This window comes from Hermetia illucens, chromosome 5, assembly GCF_905115235.1.
Source record: "Hermetia illucens chromosome 5, iHerIll2.2.curated.20191125, whole genome shotgun sequence".
NCBI lineage: Eukaryota > Metazoa > Arthropoda > Insecta > Diptera > Stratiomyidae > Hermetia > Hermetia illucens.
In genome coordinates, this window is record NC_051853.1 from 13942021 (window position 1) to 13968422 (window position 26402).

Sequence of the window (26402 nt, forward strand, 5' to 3'; positions counted from 1 at the left end):
TGGCTTTGGGTGGACCACATACTTACTGGTTCCATGGTGTTTACCATGCTGGCAGTGACTTTATTCGCTAAATTTGTGCGTCAGTAACCTGCAAATTTTGAAACTTCACTGCTAGCGAATCGTTAACAACGTCTCGGATGACCTCACGACAACGACCTTTGGTTATCGAAAATGGACTATGAGTGGTTTTGCACTCTCTTGATCTGTGAGCCGGTTTTTGACAAACTTCTAACTGCAAGATTACGGTCCAGGTTAAAGAGGATCACAATTATACAATGCTAGCCAGACTAGCCTAGTCGGCGCCCTGGCCTGTCACTTGTAGGCACTATGGTCGGAAGTGGCAGCTGATAGGTTTACACTTTATTATTATTCTGTTAAGGGGAAGCAACACCGCGTCCTTAAAGAACTATTGTGTCCCTTTTATTGGTTATAGTGTATCTATTAATTATAGTATCTCAAACCAGCCTATAACAGTTAAGAATTTAGCATCTGGTATTAGAGGATCTCCCAGGTGACCCGACCTACTTTGCACAAGTGCCGGATTTTGTCCCAGAACGTGAATAGAGGTTTCATCACATTCGAGCAGGCAGTGTCCGTAGATATCCCTAGGTTTCCTAGGTGATAGTTTAGCCGGCCGTGATCAGTGACAATTCTCACTATGATTCGGAGGTTCTTCTTGTTGAGGTTTAAACATTCCTTTATGTCGTCTCGACGGCTCCATTCCTGAAAGACTCACCCAGTATATAGTTACCTCAACCGTTCTCCTTCATTTTATTAATGTCATAGCCATGAACCCGTTTCCGATTCCATAGATGTGTTCTGACCTTTGTAAAAGTGTCTCTGTTCCCATCTTCGCTAGTTTGTTTGCTGCTTCATTGCCTTGCAACCCAATATAGCCCAGAATCCAGAGCATCCAGACCTTATTGAGCGAGCCGATCGTACCAGTTTGGAGTTCACTTAGTTGGACTTAGGTGCCTTGGTCGCAATGTTCTATCCTCTGTAGTTCCTTCGAAGATTAAAAGGGGAACATCGACCTATGGCGTATATTTTCAGTTGGAAAATGTTAATGTGCTTTCCCATTGGCTCCAAGTACATTTTCCTTGGACCAATGACTGCGGCAGCCTCGGACTGGATGGTTTTTACAACGACAGACCCGGCAATGACAACGGAATAACGATTTGCGCATTTTTCTCATGCCAAGCAGCTAGCCCATACCCTGTCCCCATATACGGCTGATATAACAGCGCTGCAGGAGATGCGTTAGACAGGGCTCGGTTTCCTGGGGAAGAGTCGCTACATCATATATCATAGCGGTCATTCAGTAAGCCAGATTTTTCGGGTGGGTAGTTTGCACCCCCTTTTTGCTTGTATGGGGATCCCCCTTAAATTCAACGTAGTAAGATGTAACTCAATGTATGCGTGGCGTTCACAGTTTCCACCTTTTCACCAAATTTGGTGTGGATCGGCTATAGCGATCCGAGGAAAATGGGCTGCACATCAATGAAGGCAAGACAAAATATATGGTGGCAAGGTCAGCACCGAAAACCAACCAACCAACAACATCAAACCGCACTGGTCAAACAGGAAGAATAAGAATAGGAGAATACAACTTCGACACCGTTGACAATTTCTCCTATCTAGGGTCGAAAATCACAACCGAAACGCAGCTACGATGATGAAATCCGCGCACGGCTGTTGTCAGCCAACAGAGCCTATTTCAGCTCTCAAAAACTGTTCCGCTCGAAACGTTTCACCATAGGGTCAAAGCTCTTACTGTACAAGACTATGATCTTGCCAGCCTCCATGTACTCCTCGGGAACTTGGGTTCTTAACAAGAAAAATTGCGACCTGTTGACCGCGTACGAGAGAAGAAGCCTTCGAAGAATTTTTGGCCCACTACATGATGATGGACGATTCTGTAGCCTACATAACGACGAAATCTATGAGCGATACCATGACCATCAGGTTGTGGATAAAATCCGGCTCAATAGGTTACGGTGGGCGGGTCACTTAATCCGTATGGATGAGGATGATGCCACCCAGAAATTCTATAAGGACAATATCTATGGTAGAAAAAGAAGACTAGGCAGACCCTGCTTAAGATGGAGCGATGGCGTAGGTCCGCACGCCAGACAGCTTTTAGGGATATCGAATTGGTGGACCTCGGCGCGAAACCGGGATGTCTGGAGTTCCTTATTAAGGCAGGTCTAGACCGGATACCGGTTATTGCGCCGTTGATGATGATGATGACTTGTTCCCTTCAAGTCCGTGAACTTGTTAGCACTGATGCCTCTGCCCACTGATGGACAAACAGGCTTTGTTTTACACATCAAAAGTAGTCACCCGATGTTTTTTTGCTGGATTTTTTTTTAATGAAAAACTTTGGTCTGCTTGCGAAACTTGTTTATTAAATCTATTAGAATTTATTCCAACAAATCGAGGAAAAGAGGGTTAATGATCCTACGGACTAGTTTTATGGCAACAGGTTCTTGCATTGCTGGCGAATATTCTCCTTGCGAAGTCTGGAACGATTAAATCGGGTGATCTGGCCGATCAGCACAAATCGCCAAAACGAGAGATAAAGCGACCCGGAAATGCTTCCTTCAGAATATCGGTTGTGGCTCGACCAGTGCGCGCCTTCGCACCGTTCTGTTGGAACCACAGGTTTTCCAGCCCCAATTCAGCTAATTGAAAAAATATATCACTAAAATTCTGCATAAGGACCGCCGGTTAATGCCTAATTGTGTGGTACATCATCTGATCGATGTTCTGGGCTCCTTTTTGGACATCTTGGGCAACAGCAGCGATATTCTCGCCAGAACGGCTACTCCGAGACCGGTAAGCCTTGGAAATATCTAGTACTGTCCCAGTCTCTTCAAGGCGAGTGACCAGACGACCTCATACGTCATGTACTTAACTTCCGGTTTCTTACACATTTTGTATTGGGATCGCACCCTACTCAGGATAATTGGACGAATAAAAAATTGGCTTGACTTCGCATGTGGAGTCAATTTTTCATGGACCTGACGCCCCATTCGAGAAAGGAAAATCTTGCGTCCTTTACTTTATTCCTCTTCAAACCTCACGCTCGATTCGTATTCGCAATTTCACTATTTTGTATTCGAGAATTCTTCATAAGCTATAGTTTTATCTGTAACAATGTAACTATAAGAAATTCAATGCCTTGCAATTCCATCCACTCATCTCACTCAAGATCGGTCACTGAACCCTGTCGTGGGCTAATGGCAACGCCATATCTTGATCAGCAGGACGAAATTTCTTTCAAGAGAGACTTACATCGGATTTTTGGTAGAAAAAAATGGACCAGGTGCTATTTTTCCCTACAGATCCATTTAATCCATAATTGACAACACTCTAATTGATATTTTTTGTTCTGATGCACACACATTCCCCTGCATTGCTTTTCAAGAAAACATCCATATTTATGTCCTGCCACTCTCGGTTCTAAACCAAATGATCAGGTAATCGACTGGTAGCCCAAAACAAAGAACCAATTGCTTTCCTTCGAATCTGAAACAATTGGCTGCAGATCCTGTATACGAAAAATAGAACTTCCCGCATTTGACAATTATATGAAAATAAATACTCTTAAATTGCCTGTGACAACCTTTGTAGTCAAAACGCATCTAATTGTGCACTGGCATGGGAATATACATAGCATTGGAAAGGTAAAATAACACAGGATCAATGATTGGAGGAACCCAAATACAATACTGTGGAGTCGGAAGAGGAAACTCAATATGGGAACATGAAAGTAATAAAAATATTATGTGGAAGGAAAGCGGTACATACTGCGGGTGCTAAAATCAGTTAATTTTGATTGAAGAACGGATTGTTGAACAGGAGAGAGAAACAGTACATGTGGACTGAAATGTGAACTTAATTTGTCTCCAATGAAATCTGTCAGTCCGGCGAGGCTGATATGTAATGCTATCTTTCTCAATCCCTTATCAGTAGTTATTTGATCTCAATCGATGGACTTATGGCCGATGACTGATGTTAATCTAAAATGATAGTGTAAAATGCCATCATATATCAGTTACTTCTTATTTTTCGTTAGTTTTTGTCCCATTTAGAAGCGGGGTCAACTCGTCGTAATTAGTTGCGTCATTTTGCCCTGTCAAAGGCCTGAGATGGATGCACCGCGTCTTTGAAGAACTATTGTGCCCCTTTTACTGGTTATAATGTACCTATTGATCATAGTATCTCAAGCAGGCCTATAACCGTTAGGAACTTTAGTATGTTCCCTACTTCCAGATCTTTCAGCTTTACATCTGGTATTAATTGTTCTCTCAGATGCCTCGAGTATAGAGGTTTCATCCTCCTCCTCACAAAACCTGCAGGCGTTGTCCGTAGATATCCCTAGCTTCCCTAGGTGATAGTTCAGCCGACAATGACCAGTGAGAATTCCCACTATGATTCGGAGGTTCTTTTTGGTGAGGTTTAAGCAATCCTTTGTGCGCATGGGTTCGTATCCCCCAATAAGCACCCTGGATAGGTTGCGTTTATGCGTGATGCAATTTCATAACGTACTTCTCATTGGCTGATAGCATTGATTCGAGATATTAAAATCACAAGACCTGGCTGGCTGCGGAAGCGTAGAGGCGGATCGATGAACGTACGCAGATGAAAGCTCCTTTAAAAGGTGCCGAGAGAGGATGAGCGCGGTAGAGCTCCATTACAGTAAAAAATTACGAGGTGTACAACCTAGCTTACTCCGTGATAAAAGAAATTCCACCATTCTGTTACTAGGAAGGTAGAAGCTGCCGCAATTAACAGCGATTTCGCAACTTTATGAGGTGTCACGAAAGAGTTTCCAGGTGGACGTAAGCCTTTTGGTGGTTCTGTGAGGGCGTTAAGGTGAAGTTTACCTACCTTATCGACAATGATGATAAAATGAAGAGACGGAAAAAGCGGTTCATCGCGTTTTTGAATCGTTTAACATTGGGAAATCTGAATCATGTTAGATAGGGCGTAGTTCTTGTGGATGATATGTTAAGGTACCGTGACAAGCGGATGCAGATTGCTCCTCCAAACAAAAGCAAAATTATCTTCGATATCAACGTGTTCAAGCGAAACTTTTCTGGGCGGCCCAGCTACTTCCACTCATTTGTAAATCTTCAGTTCCTGAGATATTTTACAATGCACAGGGGAAGGCGATGATTGTTAAGATTCCGAAGAATTGGACCCGTCTTGAATACGACAACTGAAGAAGAATTCGTGTACTTCCTACTGTCGTGAAAAAACTCACTAAAGGCATATTGGAACGCATCAAAGAGCGTGTCGAAATCTTGATTGGCAGAGAGTTAGTTGAGTTCGTCTCCTGATTCTCATATAAAAACTACATTAACTTCCTTTGGATCTTCGTGTGATAGTGTGCAGAATTTAAATCACCACATAAACTGCTTTTCACCTTCACGTCTAACATCAATTTAAGGCTGTTCTGTGCCAATGTTCCCTCCGAGATCCTATATGAAAGACCATCGCTCCAAGCTTGCATCAAGTCATGCTTAGGTCGTGCCATCAGGATACTCCATAAAAATAATAAAAATAATAAATAATGAGATCCGCTGAAGTACGGGTAGGTTACACATTGAGAAAGGGTGACAGCTCCATTGTGGTTTTCCCTATACAATGAAATCTATTATCTCAGGATTGCCGGGCGAACAGATGACCCAAGAGCCATGTATGTGGCGCGGAACAGTGGAACAAGAGTGATGAGATTCTGAGAAATACATTACTAGGATGGCGGTTGCGCCTGAGTTTCCAAAGAAAATTAAGGCGTGCTCTTTATCGAACCTGTAATGCAGAGTACAGATTAGCTTTTGAGGCCGGCGTAAGTCCATTTTAGCTTTTCTCTGTTTTTTCTTCGGCAATCATTCTACATTTCCACAGATTATCACTGGTTCAACCATCACCTGACACATATAGTATACCATGAGGGATAGTGGTTTGAAATCCCTATATTTTACTCTAAGGCATTCTTGTGGCGAAGAGTGTCCTTATTTTTGTTGTTTTATTTCCAAGTTATCACAATCTCGGCAGATGCCGGATTTTACCTAATACTAGCACTAGTTGCCAAGCATTTAGGCTCGGACGATCCTACTTACTTAAAGACTAAAGGGGCACTCGTGGTGGTGGCCGGTGGTAGGTCAGTGGGAGAATCCGTCGAGTACTCCCCGCAACATTGAGCACGTATGCTGAATGGTGTACTTCTGCATGATTTGAACCTGACTGTGCGAAAGTCCCAGGACATCAAGGGAAGCCGTCAGGGATTTAGGTGCAATACCTGTAGCTGACAATATTATTATAACATATAATATATTATTATATTATAACTACAACCACCCGCTCGAGACGCCACATTTCTTTGATTTCCCGAGCTCATAGTTCACCTTTTTCTCCACGTATTTCCGTTCAATGTTGCTATTATGGGGGTAGCAACATCAATAACATACGCGGAGTGACCCGTCTTATCAACTGACAGTACCTCAGGCTTGTTGTGTAGAGTGTGGCGATCAGTCAGAACTTGCCGGTCCGAATACATGCTGTAAGCAGAACTATCAAGCACTGCTTGCGGCTCATATCGGTAAACCGGGCATGTTCCCGTGATCAACCCATGCTTGTATGCAAGGTTTTGATGGATAACCTTACATGTAGCATTATGCCTGGTGATGTATTGCACCGGTGCCATAACAGTACAGCCAGAAACGAGATGGTCCAGCGTCTCTAACGCCGAACCACACATTCTGCACTGGTCGTTCTCCACCCGTTCTTTCATGATGAGCTGTTTATAAGCTCGGGTGGCGACCACGACATCCTGAATGGCACACATGAACCTGTCCGTCTCAGCAAAGAGCTCCCCAGCACACAGCCATCTGTTCGACAAATGCAAATCGACAAATGGCTGCCAAAGGCAATTCACGTGTTTACCGTGCATTGCCTTCGACTTCCATTCATCAATCCGCTCTTGGTCCGACTTCACCCCACTCAGAGGATTGAAAGATCGATCCTTCAAGTTAAGTGGAGTCAGCTCACAGTCTGCCTTACAGACAGCTGGATGCAAGGGACTCGCCTGCTCTTTCCTGTAAAAATAAGCGCGCAGCGACTCGACTTGGTGATTATGTTGTACCGCCACGTCAACCACGCCCCTACATCCGATGTCACGAGGCAGGTTCATCCGCTCCACGGCAGACTTTGGATGATGCATTCGGAATTTGGACATAGTTGTCCGTATTCGTCGTTGGACGTTTTCCAGATCGGTCTTCGTCCACGGCAATATTCCGAATGCATAAGCCAGTGAATGGATAGCGAATACATTTAAAGCGCTTATTTTATTCTTCCTCGATAGATGCGATTTCAGCACCAGCTTTATACGTCGCAGGAATTCGAACAGCAGAGCATCTTTCAGTTCACCAACTCGAGCATGGGTTTCTTGCAGAATTCCTAGGTACTTGTATAAGTCTGTCTCGGTCATAGCTACGATGTGGAGGTCACCAATGCTATGTCCGGCATGCGGCTCGTGATGACCTTTGCGGATGGCTTGGATTCGACACTTGTCTAATCCAAACTCCATTTGAATATCACGGCTGAACATGTCTATTATTCGCAACAGACTTCTAAGATGGTTGTCAGTACCAGCATACAGCTTGATGTCATCTAAGTGCATCAAGTGTGTCAATTCGCACTTAGCACGTAGGCCATACTTTATTGCAAAACCATGCCTTCTAGCATCATTCAGTAGCCATGAAAGGGGGTTCAGTGCCATACAAAACCAAAGAGGACTCAACGAATCCCCTTGGAAGATGCCCCTCCGTATACGGATGGGCTTCGACTGGACAAGAAGGGAGGAGGTGGAAAGGGGAAATTTCCACGAGTGAGTTATGTTGGTGGTAGCGGAATAGACATTTCTGCGAAAAAAAGGATAACCGTGGGGTTCACATAATTTTCACATCAGACTCGTATAATTTTCACCTCAGACCCCGTTTTTCTGCATAATTTTCACACATTGAGAGGGATTTTCTGTCACATTTTCTTAATGATGGACATCAAACGTCGATTAGGACATGTAAGCAGACTGATTTTATCTTTTAGCAACTTTGGGGCGCGTTCTCTGTACTTACACAGGAGAGGCTACTCGGGGCTCAAGAATTTTGTAGGATTGTGACTTGATATCCCTTGGTTTTGGAGATAAGTTTTGTGCATATAATGAATGAATGACCCTATTTACACGATCAGTCTGACATTGGTCATTTTCACGCCAAACTGATCGTGTAACACGGAGAGATTTGGCAATAACTTTGGTTAGCACAACCTAGATGTAGTTTAGAGTTTAGAGTTATAAATTTTTATTCAAAAATCAGTTCAGTACTAAACGAGATACATGTCCGCATCAATATTATCTAAATCTATTGGATACATGTCTAATTCAGATTTTTGTATCACCTTCCTCAGCTCCAAGTAGAAGCATAGGACGCAGAGCCAGCAGTAAAACCATATTTCTGAGAAAAAAAAAGTTGAAACTTAGTTGAAAACAAGTTACTCAGAACATTCACTATCTTTACCGAAAATTAGCACCATAAACAGAATTCCAAGAGCAATCTCACGAACATCCACCTCAACAGTTTGTTTTCCGCCAAAGGTCACGCTCAACAAAAACACAAGGCGATCAACTAAATCACAGAAATTCACAACCAGCCAAGGCAAGGTGCATGCACTTCTCTGGCATTCAACACTAATCACTAATTGCACCGAACAGACGACCTGTGCAATTGCCAGCAGAACCCGTAGATAGTCTATATTGTAAGCTGCAATGGAGAAATTCAGATTAGTTCAGATTACGTATCTAATCAACTGCAACGGCAACTTACGCTCCTCAATTCCGTGGGGCCAGAGTCGACTCTGGAAGTTCATCAATATAACGATCGTGTAAACTATGCCTTCGAGTATCCCAAGACATCCTATCACAACCGATCCCACTTCCAGAGACATACAAAAACAGAATTTCTTGAAGATAGCCATTTTCCGAATTTCCAGATGAATCGAGAAAAGTTCCTGGATAACATTTCATGGAAACTAAATCGGGACTGATGAAAATTGTTTGAGTGTTCTCATGTTAATATCAAAATTGTTTGTTTGGGCAGCGCCCAGGGAAATTCACGGATGTAGAGGAAATTGAGAGCTTAAGATGTACGATCGGTGTTTAAGATGAAAATCTTATTGCAAATTTTAATCACGTACTTATACATTTCTGATCGTAGCCATTTTTCTGCTTGAATTAAAAATAAATACTCACTCATCTCTCTCTGCTATCTACGTACTAAGAAGTAGTCGATAAACTCGAGAGAATTATTTAGAAGTCAATATTTAATTACTTAAAAGATAAATCGTATATTTAATTAAGTTTGTGTTTTGTTGCATAGCATAAATCTTATACTACTGTTTGTGTTCATGTGAATCCACATCTATGAGTGACACACGATCAGAGTATCTATTAGAAAGCTTATTCCGAATCAGGATTTTCCAGCCCATGGAGCAGCATTTGTTGAGGGTAGTTTGAATTATTTGAGACCTAGAACACCAGGCGATTATACACAATAGGGTGGTGGATTTTTTTGGACTTTTTTAGCTACTCTTTTGGAGATTCTCATGATTCCTGTCATTCCAAGTGCAGCAGCTTTTGAATGCCGAGTTTTCCATCTCAATGTACCATACATGCTCCCACATAATCGAGTAGGGTGACCAAACTTGAGTCTGTAAGCAGCGATTGCCACGAAGTCTCACCTGAGGTTATCTGGTACCAGGGGAATCAAGATGACCCTCTGAGGTATATGCGCCAGAAGAATTCCTGATTGATGCGCTTTCTGCCTGATTATATGCAGTTGGTCACTAGTGGCAGTTTGAAGGTGGTTGTGGTTATGCCCATGTCGCGCTTAGAAATCCTCTTAGATAGGCATCGCATCCATTGATATGAATAGTAAGCCTGCACTCAATGTAAACCAGCAGCGCTGTCCTACTCCCGGCGAAGCCCTGATTATAGTCTTCAAATAAATTCGGGTCCGATGAGGATTACTGGATTATGTCTACTCATGTTAAATTCCCAGGACTTTCATAGATGTGAGTGAATATGGTGCTCTACGCAATCTTAGCAAGACTAGCCCTTTAATTGAAAAGATAACGGGGATTACTAGTACAAAGATCTTTTCTGACTTGCGTGTCTCCTTCAGATCATCCGTCCAGCGGTAGTAGCTCCGAAATGTTTGTCCTTTGAGCGCTTTGATCCCTCACGGGTAATTATTACAAAATTAACGTGTCTATTCCTAAGCGTGGGTCCGCTCCGAATTTAAAAATTTAAAAAATGACTACAAACAGAGAAATCCGCCGCGACCTAACGATGAAATCAGAACACGAGCTAAAACTGGAAAATTGTGGGGCGGCAAGATTCGCAGCATTCGAAATTTATTTCGAATGTTGCGAATGCGAACAAATAGATGGTGCGTCGAACTCTCCACTTTTTAGAACTCGCCACGGGAGTGGAGGACTAGCGATGAGAAAGTGCCGTTGGTTGGAACAGGAAAATACCGCATGGAAATAAGCCGGTCTCTTCTGTCGCAACCACCAAGAGGTACAGGCGGCTTCTCACGCGGCCGAGTAAAAAAACCATTCACCGTTCACCGTGTATTTAAATTAAATTCAATTCAATTCAAAGTAATAAAGGAGTGCATTACAGATTATGACTAAAGTGGATTTCTTTTCGTACGTGGCCTGGCGGTGAAGTTTGTTCGTAAAGAGAACCAGAATACAGGGCGTAGAACGTGGAGCTTCCTCAAGTGGAGTTTGCTACATGTTTTGAATATTACCGGCAGCCTAAAGAACTACAGTTGTACGAGCTACGTACGAGTACTATCCAAAGGAGTCGCAGTGTTCCGGTTTGGCGATTGAAATCCAATCAGACAAAAGTGACAATATTTAACACTAAAAAATAAAAAAAAACGGCTCGACCGTAAGTCTCCGGACCCGAGTGCCGCGATCAAGAAAGAAGATCTACAACGGATCACAATCCCGATCATTGTTTCTTCTGCCTCAGATATTTATGGAGGCGCAGCTCCTGAGGTTCCCTCCCATCCTTGACATCCTCAGGCCATTATTTAGAGGACGTCCCTATTAAGGTTTTGAGGAGTCAAGGAGGAAGAGAGAGGGAGGAAGTCCTCAAAGAAAAAAATATTTACAATTCATGTTATATTCACCCACTAAAAAAAAAAAATATATATATATAAAAGTAAAATGAAAATGAATAGTAAACTTATATAAAAGAAAAAAAAAAATTAAATTAAATCAAAGTAAAATTTATAAAAAAAAGAAAAGAAATGAGATCAAAACAAAAAAATAAAACACACTCCGAGTTCGGCGTGGCGTGTTTCTGTCTATGGATAAAAATATTTAGACCACTAAAGTACGAATTGCATAATTAAATTGTCAATTAATTCATTTTCCTCGAGACACCAAAACTCGATCGAGTTTTCCCTTCAAAATCACTTTAAGAGTTCGTGGTTTCTTCTAGGGCTGGTTGCGTACGGTTAGCAATGAACCACGCCAACAGGATGTCACAGAAAAACAATATTTTCCTTGAATCGACTCCGATGAATGAGCTGGCGGATGGGTAATTGCACATCATGAAATGCATTATTTGAGCAAATTAATTCAGGACGAAGCGAATGAGATTTCGCTCCCGTCGCGAAGCTGCGGTCATTACAGCTATTTCGATCAACTTCACTTTGCGATCATCCAAAATTATTTTGTGGACATTTTTTATGTTTTGTTGGTAATAGCCTCTTTGGGGTGTCTACTGCATGCATCGTCTTCGGTATTCATTTCGCCTCGTTTAAACCTAGCGAACCCGTTTTCAACAGTGAGTTTTTCTGGTGCAAAGTTCGAATAATATCTATCAAGCCAAGCTTTTGCTTCAAAGGTATTTTCTTCGCTAAAAAGCAATGCTTTATTAACACACGAAATTCCTTTTTATCCATTTTTTATAAACTAACAAAAGTTGCTTCACTCAAAATGCTCTATGCCACAAACTAATAGTTTGACAGCTGCCAAATTTATACCCATTTTTTTTGAAGGCTTGGGCTAACTAAAAGTCATATGGGTTTGATACTAGTAGCGCCATCTATTTTCACCCCACCAGAGTCAAAACCCAATTTATGATCGATTTAGGCCGTCCGGTAAGAATATTATATACAGAAGGTGAAACTGCTTAGACAAGCCTTAAATTTTTACAGTACAAAGAAAGTGACATCCGGTTGGTGGAGCTTTCAAGTGGAGGCCGCAGATGCGTTTTTCGCATCTTCATTGGTATTGTTGACTACTTGTGTGATAGTGTTAGTGCTTTGTACCAAAATCAGTCGTAGAAGGCGGCGATCCGAATAAGATCACAGTGTCACTTTATCAATTTCTTATATAGAAATGCACCATAATACATTAACAGATGCGAAGAATGCACTACGACTTTAATTCAGCCTCAAAGTGGTCTGGCGTCCTGATCGCTCTATCTCAGGCAAGGTCTCACTCGACAAGATTTCGCAATTTTTCTTACTAAGAATCCAAAAAACTGTCCTGTACATTTCCCCGATATTCTCTCCAAGCTTCTGACAAACTTATGGTGCTGAAGTAAAATTTAGTTTTGGAATCTTCGACCTAGTGTCTGAGAGAACCCGAACGTAGCTTCATAGCTTCGGAGAGCGTTTCGGACAACCATCAACCTCAACCTGGGAACAACATGTCAAGAACGTCGAAGAGCTTCTGCTTTTCAAACGTCGAATGGCTGTTAGGGACCTTGTTGATACTGGTGTTTCTAAAGGATATGTCGATGCCACTTTGGCAGATATTTTGGGCCTGAATCGTGTAAAGTGTAAAGTGCCAAAATAACTCAATTTCCTCAAAATAGAGCGCCGCATTAAGATCTTTGAAGAGATGCTTTCTGATTACCAACTGGTCATGACGACGACTTGGAAACACCGTTTGCGTGAAGCTATTTCCAAGACGAGTAAGATTCGAAAATACGTTGGCGTAACTGTATTGCACTCGGAGAGGCTCACTTTGTAGAAGACAAAATAGAATTGAAAGAATAAATAAATACATTTTGGAAAAAAAACTCTTAGCCCTACTTCTTGGCAAGTACTACAAAGCCTCCAGGACACTTTTGCCTAAGCGGGAGTATGTATCATTCAAATAGGCTGTTACTATAAATAAATCAAACTTGACGGCCTTAGAAAATCGTAACTTTTCGGAGAACTGAGTCCCCACATGCTACGCTCAGTCAGGTCTGTTTTATTCATAGCGTCCGGTTTTGGAAAATTTTCTTTTTCATTTCTGTATTCCACTCGCACCACTGTTTCATGTCGAACCATTTGAGGCGGTTCTGCCTTTGTGGTGTTGTTTATTTTAATATGCTCACCCTCATATCTAAGAAGCTCTTATTCATCATCATCAATGGTGGAATACCCGGTATCCGGTTTAGGCCTTTCTTAGTAAGAAACTCCAGACAGACTCTGGCATCCTGACCTACGCCACTGCTCCATCTCAAGGAGGGTGTGCTACGTGCAAAGATATGAGCCTTATAGACATTCCGGGCAAGATCATCCTCACCCATACTTATAAGGTGACTTGCCCACCGCAACCTGTTGAGCTGGATTTTATCCTCAACTAACAAGTCATGGTATGGCTTATAGATTTCATCATGGATTTTAGAGGCTGCGGATCGTCCATCCTCATATAGGGGGTCAGAAATTCTTCGAAGGGTTCTTCCCTCGAACACCCCAATTTTTCTTGCTAAGAACCTAAGCTCCCGAGGGATATACAAGGACTGGCAAGATCATTGTCTTGTACAGTAGAGGCTGTGACCCTATGGTGAGACGTTTCGAGCGAAAAAGCTTTTGTAATATGAAATGGGCTCTGTTGGCAGCGAACAATCGTGCGGGAATTCCGCCGTCATACCTGTTATTGGTTGTGATTTTCTACCCTAGATAGGAGAAATTTTCAACGGTCTCAAAGTTGTAGCCTTCTATATTTATCATATTATTCTTATTTGACCAGTACAATTCAATGTTGTTCATTCTTTGGTTTTTTTGTGCTGATATTGCCACCATGTACTTCATCTTGCCTTCATTAATGTGCAGCCCAAGGTCTCGCACCGAAGGCCGCCTGTTCGATCTTTTTTTTTTGGGTAGGGTAGGTGAATGCATTTACGCACACAGTGTTGGACTCCCGATTCGGTACGTCATCGGACTACCAACTAAACACCTCCCCATCGTCAGAGAGCTAGCCTGGAACCGTTTGTCACATTACTTCGGGCCAGCCCTCGAATTCTCCCGCTTTGCGGAGCCTTCAAATCAGGGAATTCCTTTCACCAACGGGAGGGGAGAGGAGGAAGGGAACTGTCAGTTCAAGGAACCCCCTGCCATCCGGCTCCTCCACCGGTCGAGTTCTATCTTCTTAGTAACGAGAAGGGCCCGAACGTAATGGGCAACACGGTTCCAGCTATCAGCAGTCCTCAGCATCTCTTCCACAATGTTGTCTGGAGAGAGATCCCCTGTGTTTAAATAGAGCTGCTGACGAACCCCATCCCACCTTTCACAAGAAAAAAAAGTGTGGTGGGCATCGTCCACAACTCCATTGCAAAACACACAATCCGGAGAATGCGCCTTTCCAATCTTGTGCAGGTAAGACTGAAAATTTCCATGCCCACTTAAAAATTGGGTAAAGAAATAGTCAGTCTCACCATGCTTCCGATTCAGCCACGCACCTAAGTTGCCGATGAACCGCGCAGTCCATCTGCCTCTAGTTTCATTTTGCCAAGAGAGCTGCCACTGGTCTAGAGTGTGTTGCCGTTCTTCGCAAGCAACCACCTCCCTTCGCTCATCTCCCTTGCGCTTGTATATGGCCTGACGCTCCCCAGCAAGAAGGGCAACGGGGATAACTCCCGCGATCACCATCACGGCCGGTTCAGAGACTGTGCGGTACGCAGACGCCACCCGTAAAGCTCCCCGTCTCTGTACTTGCGCGAGGCGTCTACGATATACCTCCTTGTTAAGAGCGCCAGCCCATAACTCTGCGCCGTAGAGCAGGGCAGACTGCGTTGAGCTCATCAGGAGACGTCGCCTACTAGACGTAGGACCCCCAATGTTTGCCATTAGCCTACTTAACGCCGAAACTCCAGCCGCAGCCTTGTTCGCTGCTGCTTGGATTTGCTCAGAAAAACTCATCTTTGAGTCAAGAGTCAACCCGAGGTACTTTACCGCCGATTTTGACTCGATTATCGACTCGCCGAACGATATGGGACGCAGGGTCGGAATTCTCTTCTTAGTCAGGATGACAACTTCGGTTTTTTCCAGTGCAAGGTTAAAACCATGAGTAGTCATCCATCCGCTTACCCGAGTCTGCTTTGCGCCTGTTCGACAGTGCGTCCAGCAACAAGCGCTGCGACATCATCTGCGTAGCCGACCAGGCGCGATTCTTCTGGCATGTCGAGTTTAAGCAGACTGTCATAGGTAGCGTTCCAGAGGTCCGGCCCTAGGATGGATCCCTGTGCTACCCCCGATGTGACCTCCATCCACCTTTGACCCTCTAATGTTTCATAGAGCAGGGAGCGGTTCCTCAGATAGTCCCTCAAAATCCGTAAGAGGTAGTTCGGCACGTTGAAGGTATTCTCTAGTGTGCCTAGAATGTCTTTCCATCTTACGGAATTGAAGGCGTTTCTGACGTCAAGCGTTACGAGGAGCACCACCCGTCGAGTTCGGCGGCTATGTGCCTCTGCTCGTCGAACGGCGTCCACGACCTGCATGACAGCATCAATTGTCAATCTCCCTGCCCTAAAACCAAACTGCCGGGGAGATAAATCTCCGGCAGCGCGTATCGCTTCAGCGAGTCCTGTTCGATATGGATGAAGGTAGATTGTACACCTCGGGTTGTTCTTTCTGTTGACGATATTAAGTCAGCATAGGCCAGTAGTTGGGTGGACTTGAGGAGGATCAATTTTTCCAGGGACAGGGTAAAGAGGACGTATGATAGGGCATCCCCTTGTTTTAGATGATTGTTGGTGTTGCGTGGTCTCGTGAGTGACCCTGTTGCTTATTAATTGTGTCGGGATTACGAATTCTCTTATTCCTGTGTACAGTTTTACGATGAATATGCTATCATAGGCGTCAAAGTCGATGGAAAGATGATGCAACTGATAGCCAACAGCTTTTCCATCGCTTGCCGCAAAGACAAACACTGATGTATTGCTGATTTGCCTGGAGTGAAACCTCTTTGGTGTGGGCCAATGTCGTTGTGGGCATATGGGGCTATCGGCCCCAGCAAGATAACGGAGAATATCTGAAGTCTTATTAAAGATACAAAAGTGTTCTTTATCGATTTGGAATCTGTCAAGCGGATAACTTCCAAGGATGATTGATTGATGACGTGCCTGGCAGGGTTCTGTTTTTCAGCTATGTCGAAACTGAGGGCTTGACCTAATTTTTTCGTATCAGTGAAAACCACCAGTTTATTTCTACTATTTCTGCAGAAGGAACCCAGCTCTTTCCTTCGAGTAAAGCAATGACTACCTTTTAAATCCCACTTCCCCACAAAGTGCAAATCTTGCTTGAATAGGAGCAAGAAAGGATTTTTGAATGAAAAACCGTAGTTTTAGCGATTATGCCTTCGGTAGCCATTGTGTTGTCTTATTCTCTTAAAATAATCACAAAAATGCTCGACCGTCGCTGGAATTCGAACCTGGGACAGAGGTTGAGATCATGAAGTTCCTGTAACCTCGGCCATATCATCACCCCTATTATCTGAAATTTTGCTCGTGTTTATCCACACTTTTAGTGCGAAAATTGTTTTAAGTGTTTACTCCAGTTTCCGGTTTTCAAATTTGCCTCTTGAAACTCCTAGAATGCTTTCTAGCAAGCTTCACTTGGTGTTTCCTGATTATACAGAAATTCTAACCGAACGATCTGAAATCCTTTTTAGCTCTTGATGAAGTCGTTTTGCTTCGTTTTGGTTTACATCGTTTTAGGTAGGTAAGTTCGGAGCAGCGTGACTGAAAGGAGTGATTGATACTTTGAACTTATTGAGCTTTTCGTCGTATTCGGAAAAAGGATTCTCCAAAGAATTTTTCGGTCTCTGCAGGAAAGTAGACGATCCTATTACTTATATAATGAAGAATTTTATGAAGAGTGTCACGGGCATTTGATTGTAGACAAAATCTGGTACAATAAGCTGCAGTCAGTAGCTAATCTAATCCGTATGGGAGAAGATAGTCCACCGCATTTAGTTGCCTATTTGGCTCTGAGGAAATTCTCGTAGTTTGGAATTTGTCTGAAAGCTCTTATCGATTCCATTTTTTCCTTTAGATGGAATCCTACGGTCTTATTCCACCAGGTCTTGGGACTCGTGGTTCTCCTAACTTTGTATGTCGCAACTTGATTTGCTCTTGTAGTTGAACCGTGCAGTTCCTCAGGTCATTTTGGGGCTGTAGGTTCTAAATCAATCTCTAAGTTTGATATTAGCTACTCTGAACACATATTTGAGTTTGACATCCAGACTCTGTATCAAGATCGGTTTGTGATTGCTGTTCGAGTAGTATGTGTCAAGTATTTCCGAGTTCCAGGGCGTGGCTACTGCATTCCTTAGTGATATATTCGGTATTTAAGACTTGGACACTCCGGCGTATGTTTTGTCGGAAATGGGATCTCCCCAATATTCAGTGGTCTGAATTCATTATTGCAGATGCTATTTACAAAGATGTTACCTTTCGCCGAGTTGACCGATTCTCCAAAGGCAATAGCTCTGCCATTGAAGTCTTCCATGATAATGACAATTTGCTGGTTTCAAAAAAAGTTCACAAGTCTCACAATCTCTCTCCTGAAGTCTGCACTAGATACTCTTGGGGAGGGGGGAGGGGTGGCTTCGGCTGTAAAAGTGACAGTGACAGTTGTCAGAGATAGTCTGTTGCTTTTATCGACTACCTACAAAAGTTAAAAATTATTACAGGATTAGACTATACGTCATTACTTCATCAACTGAGGACAAGAAATGGAAAAATGGCCACACCGTCTCGCTTCTTAGCGATTGTTCAACCTCTGGATGGACCTGATCTAGCCTTAAGTGCCCTTTGGTTTGTCATCTTAGTTTAAAGTTAATTTCGAAGGACATATGCTTTCTTGAAATCAGAAGATCCCCATCTTCGTAAATAACTAAATAAGTACTATTTGGACGGAATGAAGGGATGGGAGCATCTTTGGAAGAGATTTTGTACCAAGATAAAAATAGATTTAGATAAAAATTACCGTGTTCCATTCTTAAGTCGGAAACTTTTCAGACCGCCTACGTACGAGTGCCTGCCAATGTTCTTATTCATTTTGCGGAGAAGAGTCTGAATTTGATGGCTGATGAACTTTTTTCAAAATTTGCAAGAAAGTAGACTAGCATATATGTATCGAGGATTGCTTTTGGAGAAAAGATGTGGCGACTTTGGTGATAAGATATAAAGATAATTATGGAGAACACATGGAAAAAAACGGACACGACGCAATTGGGATTGCTACCAAATTTATTGTATAACTTTTTAGTACTTTTGAATAATTTGGTTATTAAGAGGACACCAAATTCATTCGCATGCATAAGACTTTCAAGAAAATTTCCATTAATTGCTTATATGAAACAATAGTATAGTTTCCCTTCTTTGCTTACCAAAATACATGAATATATGTGCATATATTCGTGGAGCATGCCCCTAAACCTCTTTCCTGATTTCTTAATTTTGTGAAGAAGTCTCTGGGCTTCAATTGTAATTAAAAAGGTATTCATTAACAAAAATATGCACTTTTTCATTATTTCAAAAATATTTTTAAATAATTCCATACACAATCAAGTTAGACGTGCATTCACTTTCTATTGCCAAATAACAGAGGCCAATTCGGAAGTAACATGTAAGCAAGCGAAGTGAGGAAAACAGAAGCTTTCAAAACACTCATAATAACGAAGACTCCCATGTTGCCTGTTTGTTTATTGATTCTATAAAGACTCCATTTCCACCTGTAAGAGCTACGAAAAGTTGCTGAGGTAATAACATGACTACGCGTCTGTATATATGTAGGCAATTGTAAACACCGGCTACATGGATGGAGCTACTTCAGGGTGAACGTTGTTTAGCTTCCCCGAAGAGGTGCTGATTCGAAATTTATTCTGTTGGACGGTTCTGTATCGCGTGACCACTGCGTCGGCGTACGGGTTTCAGGTGGAAATTTCAATTAGCGGAATCTGTATATTTCCAAGGGTAAAATTGGTTTTGATTGTGGCTTCTTTATCGAAGTATATAGTAATAAAAATAACTGAAGGTCGGAAGTTGAACGCTTTGCTTACAGCAGATTTTATATCTTTACATTTATGGGTAAAGAAATTTTTAAACTGAAAGCTAAAACTCTCCAGATATGAAAGATTTTGAGATTTTCTTAAGTAAGAAACTTTGACTGTGCGACTTTTTGAAACAGATATAGTTAAAGGCGCAATTGTGTGCTACATTCTGATATACGAAAGCGTTCACTTGCAAGAGATATACAACTTTCCTTTGAAAATGTATTAACAACGATAGGAGTTGCGCTAAAGTCTTCAGTTATAGTGGCGCTACTACGCTTGTGTCCCTGAGGGATTTTAGTCTCCAGTTGTTGCAACATCATCTCATATTATTTTCAAATCATTCATTTTTGTAGATTCAACTTTGTTTTTATTTCTTCTCTGATTAGAAGCAGAGTGTTAATTCTAAAATGTGATCTGTATAAAAATAAGATCCCAATAGACTCTGCCCTGGACGAAACCGTTGGTCCCTGTTTTTGAATGTTTGGGTGCCATGCCCCAAACGAGGGATCCGTGGACCAAGAAATATGAGGGTAAGTTGCTCTCCATTTGGTCGGGCCCAACATCAAGTGGATGTGGACCTAGGATCCCTCACTATCCTAAACAATAATCGAAGGTTGACGTTTTCGAATTGACCTCTAGCCATAACATGTACTTCGTCACGGTTCCGGTAGCCCCGAGTTGTGGTGATGGATTTTCGTGAAATAAAACAAAATGAACCAAAAAAAAAGGTTTTGACATCTCGGTTAGCTTTCGGAATATTGAAAACTTTTCAATGTCTCGCTTCGTTTCTCGTCAAATTGAATTTCAGTTTATTCACTGCCATTTTATTGTATTTTGTTATTCATTAAACAAACAACTTAATAAATTCTTTTGTTAAAAATATAGCTTAAAAAACTTGATGGTAGCTATGATTTCGTTGAAAATCCTACTCATTCTTATTCATTTTCGTGCAGATTTACTGTACACCCATGACATCATAGTATATAAGTATCACTTTGGAATAACTAGCCTCACAACACAAGAAAATCAGAAATCTTTTTATACCAGAAGTACCCAGCTTCTGGTTTCCTCACAACTTTTAGGTATTGTCCAACGCATTTCATCCCCACCGTAGAGGGGGTTCCTTGGTTCGTCACTCCCGAAGTATTTAATGACTCCAAACCCTTCTTGGTCAGTAGTGACTCGTAAGAGCCTTAAAATACTTCCTCGCCGATAAAATCCGACTCAGAAGTATCTTCAGAAATTGCCCTGTCAATGTCGTCTTCTGCGTCATCCGCACATTCATCGGGGAGAGGTCGCTTTGCGGGACAGCAGGAAACATACAAAAATCCCTTCAATCGTTCTACTCAGATGGGTGTCCTTTTATGGCATCCTAAGGATAATCGATAATAAAGGGGATAATAAAGGGGAAGTAGCAACTCTGCATAGACTGTAGGACCTGCACGGAAAAGTTCCACGGAGAGATCGACAAGGCGGCTTTACTCCGTTTGAGGACGTTGATGGCAAAGATAATTTCGGGTAATCCATACCCGCTTGTTAGTTGACTTGTCTTATTATCCATAAAATACCGAATGTTAAATGATTCAGAATCGTGGTGCAACGCTTCTTCCGACTACTACGAATACTAGCGTTTACGTCTCCCAAGAAACCATCGAAACCTCCTGTTTTTCTAGTCAGTTAGGTCTTGTAACGCCATTTTGGGACATCGTTCAGAAATACATCTGCAACAAAGGCAAAGGAACTTTTGATGACAGCGTATTCTCGGGTGGTTTGCTTAAAGTTTGTGTACCAAGAAGGTTTTTCCCCTGCTGGACGACAGTCGGATCGGAGAGCAACTGTATTAAATTTAATTGACCAACACTCTCTTCCCTTGTGTTGAGAAGCAGTGACAATAGGCGGCGTCGTCAGATGATGATCCCTGTTGAGCCCGATGTCAGCATCTCTTTTGCACTTGTACATAGGATTCATGAGTTGTCTTGATTTCAGAAGCTCTATTTCGCGAGAGTGCAGTTCGATTCATTCACTTTCACACAAATACTGATGTGGGTTGTTAGATGCTGAGTCAGGTTGGAATTGAAGCTGCCTCGATAGGTGGCCAAGAACAGAAAATTATCCATAAATATAAATGAAGGCCCTGGGGTTTAATGTGACTACCTGTCGCCTAGGCGTAATCCCATGGTTCTCTTTGAACATGGATTGATTTGATGACTACAATAAATGTCCCGCCGTGACCAGTTTATACCGAGTGCAGGCTACGCATTAAAACCAGGGAATAATGGGGTACAGGCCCGAGTTTTAAAGCGGAAGGAAGGAATTCTGCCCACGATATGGTTTCACTACGAAATCCCTATGATGGTGCCAACCGAAACAAACCGGGCCGAAAGCACATTTTCCAGAAATGTTCCTGTAGCATATACTGTCAAAGAACCATCCTAGTTTCCATGGTACCAGATAACCTCCGATGAGGCTTCACGATAGTAGTCAGTTCAGATGAGCTCCTTGCAGACTCGAGTTTGATCGCCATCCTCGAGTACGTGGAGACGGAGGAAGCACCGCAAATGTGCTGCTAATTGTCATATCGGATATAAGGCAAGCAACGAACCCAAAGCAATGCCGGAAGTAAGATCAACACCTGTTGATTCCACCCCCTTCTCCACAATTAAGCATCTTTCTAACATCACCAAATGATCATACTTCGTGTCGAATATTTTCTAACTGAATTTTTCCGAAGGTAAAAGTAGATCCTGAATTCTATCAGAAAATCATTCTCAGTGGTGAGACCTTTTTTCCTTAGTGGACGATTTGATCAGAAGGCGGAAGTGGTAAAGGATAGGCTTCACATTCCATTGCTGGCTACGCCATATAGCGGAACCCACTCTCTTAAGGTGACCGATGGGCAGGCCGCTCTAGCGGATCACACTTGGTGCAGAACAGTGAAGGAGGAGGGAGCCTGTTCTCTACTTCTAGCACTGAATACGTCTCGATACTTATAATACGAAGAGCTGTTTCAGTATGCCGCCGGACAGAAGCTTTTAAGGGAACACTTTTTCCGAGGAGCTGAAGCCTGACAAGTTCGGTCAGAAAAAAAGTCACCCAGATAAACTAACGAATGACTGAAGCAAGTGATGCTACTATGCCCAGAAGGCGGCTGGTCGCCAGTAGTCAGTCCAACTACTGAAATTGCAACTTTGTGAGTCACTCGGTAGCGACATCGACAGGAAGCATACATGCAACTGCGGCGCTGCCTAAAGGAGGCTACTTGAGAAAGCAAGAGTAATTGCATCAATTAATTATGCGAAGATACCAACATAAACCTTTGAGGTGGGGCTTACAAGACGGTAATGAAAAGGCTGCAAAAATCACCTCGGCTGACCCGTGCGCGCTTTCTAAATACAATTTTTGCCACTCTGTTTCATCACCACCAGGGCATCAAAAGACTTCTAATTACTGTAGAGGAACTTCGGAAAATATGTGGTAGGATCGACGACAGGTTTGAATTATATCCCTAACAAACCCTTTGAAGTTGGCAGTGAAGACTAGCCCGATCTTTATGTTAGCATCTTCTAGGCATGTCTAAAAGAAGGAATATTCCTTGCTCAGTGAAAAAAGGAAAGCTGATGTTGCTTCCCAAAACTTAATAATCACATCATATCGCCGTATCTTAAAATAAATCGGGTGTGACAGACAGACAGACGGGCAGACAGACACCGTCTCGATTCTAATAAGGTTTTGTTTTACACAAAACCTTAAAAATGTTTCTGAATGTGAGCAGGTTGCAAGATTGCTTTTGACCAGAGTGGTTTCGATTTATACTGCTCTACGCGTCATCTGTGTGAGCGGAATTGGCTACAAACTCCCAGAGACGGAAGTAGGGGAACTCGATTTACCGGCTAATGGTTTTGAGGGTCTGAAGCGATATTATAATTACACCAATTTGGACAGTATTGGTGGTGGCGGACATTCTGCCGAAAGAAATTAGTGGTCAAGGGGTATGGAGGCGGGAATGCGGGATAGACACAGTGGTATGATTTCTGGTATCGTAAATGGGACGAGCCTTCGATAAGTGGTTGGACGCATAGGCTTATTCCCAACATCAGAGTATAGCTTGGAAACTCGTGAAGATCAACTATTACGTTACCCATTTCCTCACAGGACACGATGGCTGTTATAGGCAGCGTCTACCCCTCTTCGAGCTTGATTGGGTTGATTTCAGTGGCGTATCATAGCTTGCGATGTTTCACGGCCCCAGGTTCACAACGGGGAGAGGAAATTGGGGGAAGGTTCGTGAAACCGGAGACTACAGTTGTGGAGCTGCTCAGGTTGAATCGTAACATCATCATCAATGGCGCACCAACCGGTATCCGGTCCACGCCTGCCTTAGTAAGGAACTCCAGACATCCCGGTTTGCGCCGAGGTCCACCAATTCGATATCCATAAAAGCTCGGATTGTTATACCATAATGTCAATATCATCAGTGTAGGCTAGTAGTTGGGTGGACTTGAATAGGAATAGAGCCTCTTGCATTGGCATCTACATCACGAATCACTTTCTCCAGGGACAGGTTTTTTAATGGGTTTGGGAAATAAAGAAAATTATTCCATTTGGTTAAGTGGACGATTTGATCAGAAGGTGGGAAAGATCGGTTTCACAATCCATTGCTGGCCACGCCATATAGTAGAACCCACCCTCCTAAGATAACTGACGGGCGAGTCACCTTAGCGGGTCAATCTTGGTTCAGAACTGTGAAGGAGGAGTGTAGCGTTGTTGGGAATCCATGGAAGGAGTTGAAGTACATTTCAACGTGTTCGATAGTGCGTAGGCGTGGTTTATGTGCTATACCCCACCAAAGCAAGCAAGCGAGTAGCAGATGGTGTGTCAATAATGAGATACCGCATATATATTTCAGAGGCCCATAACTTGTTTTCCTCTTCCAGCACTGAATATGTCTCGATATGTAGCTCTATCCGTATGTCGTTGGATGGCGGAATCTTTTGGAGGGACTCGTTTTCCGGGGCGCCCAAACGTGACATATCCGGTGCGAGACAAAGTCATCCAGACAACCTAATGGATGATAGAAGCATGTGATGTTACTGTGCCCAGAAGGCGATTGCTCTCCAGTAATCAGCCCAACTACTGCTGAAACAACGAAATTGCAACTTGACAAGCCACTTGGCAGCGACACTGACAGCAGGTACATAGGCAACTGTGGGGCTGCTTAAAAGAGACCACTCGAAAAAACCAGAGGAATTTCTTTAAACAGTTGTGCAAAGATGTCCACATAAACCCTTGAAATGGGGTTGGCAATAAAAATGATGTAAAGATTACAACAGGTGACTTTTTCGCACCTTTTACAGGAAATTCTTGCCACTGTATTTCGGCACCACAAGAGAAGCGGGAGACAAACGGTGGCCCAGCTCAACGAGTGTGTGTGGTACCTCCAGTTACTGAAGAGGTACTACGGAAAATATATGGTAGAATCGACGACAACAAGGTCCAGGTTCGAATGAATGAATCTTAACAGACTTTCGAAGTTGGCAGTGAAAACTAGGGTCGCTAGTTTCATCACAACCTTATAGGCGTACCTAAAGCAAGGAATATTTCCTGCTGAGCGGAAAAGGCAAAAGTTGATTTGATTTATTGCTTTCCAAACCCAATAAATGACCTGGAGATCCAGTATATCTGTTGGACACAATAGGAAGAATCTTGAAGTGAGTCATCTGCAACTCTACAGTGGATATAATAAACACGGTGGCGAATATGACAAAAGAAGTGCTAACACGCATTGACTGCTATGTCATGTTTACATTGGATGTTAAAAACAGGTGGAACTCGGCCAGTTGCAGGTGAATTAAAGGCTAATTGGCTGATATAGGTGTTCCTGAATGTTTGGCAAGTCTGGTCGAGAATTACGTGTCGGTGAAAACTCTCTGGTGCGGACGGAGTACACCGTCGCGGCAGGGGTATCACAGAGCTGAGTACTGGATATTCTGTTGAATAATGCCAGTTGCTTCAACAAAGCACCCGGAGGATTTGGAGGTCTATGCGATATGAACTGCAGAAGAAAAGGTAATGCCAAGGTGACATAAGATTGTTTCTAGTCAAAGCAGTACGCTTTATTCTGCTTTATGGATCACCGGTGGGACGGGGGTATCTACATGCTCCCAGGAACGGAAGCATGTGAACTCGGTTTACTGGCTGATGGCTTTGAGGTTCTGCAGCGGTATTAGAACTACATCTGCTTAGGCAGTGCTGGTGGTGGCGGACATGATCTCAATCGACATTCCGCCGAAAGAAATGAGTATGAAGTATCATGCAAGGCATATGGAGGGTCACACAGAATGCGGAAATGCGGTAAGGCTAGAGTCGCATGATCTCTGGCATCTGGTGGACCAAGAGGCTTATTCTAGTTCCTCACAGGACACAGTGGCTGCTACAGGTAGCATCTGCATCTGTCAGTGGCGTATCAAAAGATCCAAGGCAGAGACAAAGAAAGGTAATCGGAACCAAGTTTTGGGAAGGTTCGTGAGGTTAGAGGGTATATGTAATTGTAGAGATGTTGAGGTCGAATCATAGCAGGATTCTGCTAGATGAAGTGTGAAGAAGGAAAACTCAAAGGACTAGAAGAATTAGTGCTTACAGGCAAATCACGGAGTAATACCTAAACGGTGGTCGCTGCGAAGCCTGAACTAGAGAGACCGGCGGTGGTTTTTCGGTCATACCTCTGCGTACAAACAAGATCTATTTCATATTCCCATTTATCATCGACTTTATGTGCCGCATACATTTCTAAGCACTTCAATTCTTAACCCTCATCTATGAAATCATAGCTCATTAAAGAATCTTATTACAAAACTTTGAAGTAGCCAATATGCCATCTTCATTGATTTGCTCATCCAATTTGAAGGAGGATAAGTGTTTGTAGTTGGCTTCAATTTGTACAAATGAAAAGAGAAAATAAAAAGTGCAATGAACAAAATGAA

The 26402-nt window shown here is 42.8% G+C and overlaps 2 protein-coding genes across 2 annotated transcripts in view; one reads left to right on the top strand and one right to left on the bottom strand.

Moving 5' to 3' along the window:
* The window catches only part of LOC119656705 (phospholipid-transporting ATPase ABCA1), a 159659-nt gene that overhangs the window by 16579 nt on the left and 116678 nt on the right, over nucleotides 1-26402 (top strand). The gene's annotated exons all lie outside the window — the stretch shown is intronic.
* Nucleotides 8356-9267, bottom strand: LOC119656707. The gene is made up of 3 exons (XM_038063217.1): nucleotides 8892-9267; nucleotides 8586-8828; nucleotides 8356-8522 (listed from the first exon to the last, which is right to left on the bottom strand). Exons 1-3 carry the CDS (start codon nucleotides 9040-9042, stop codon nucleotides 8392-8394), a joined length of 525 nt encoding a protein of 174 aa, XP_037919145.1. The 5' UTR covers nucleotides 9043-9267; the 3' UTR covers nucleotides 8356-8391.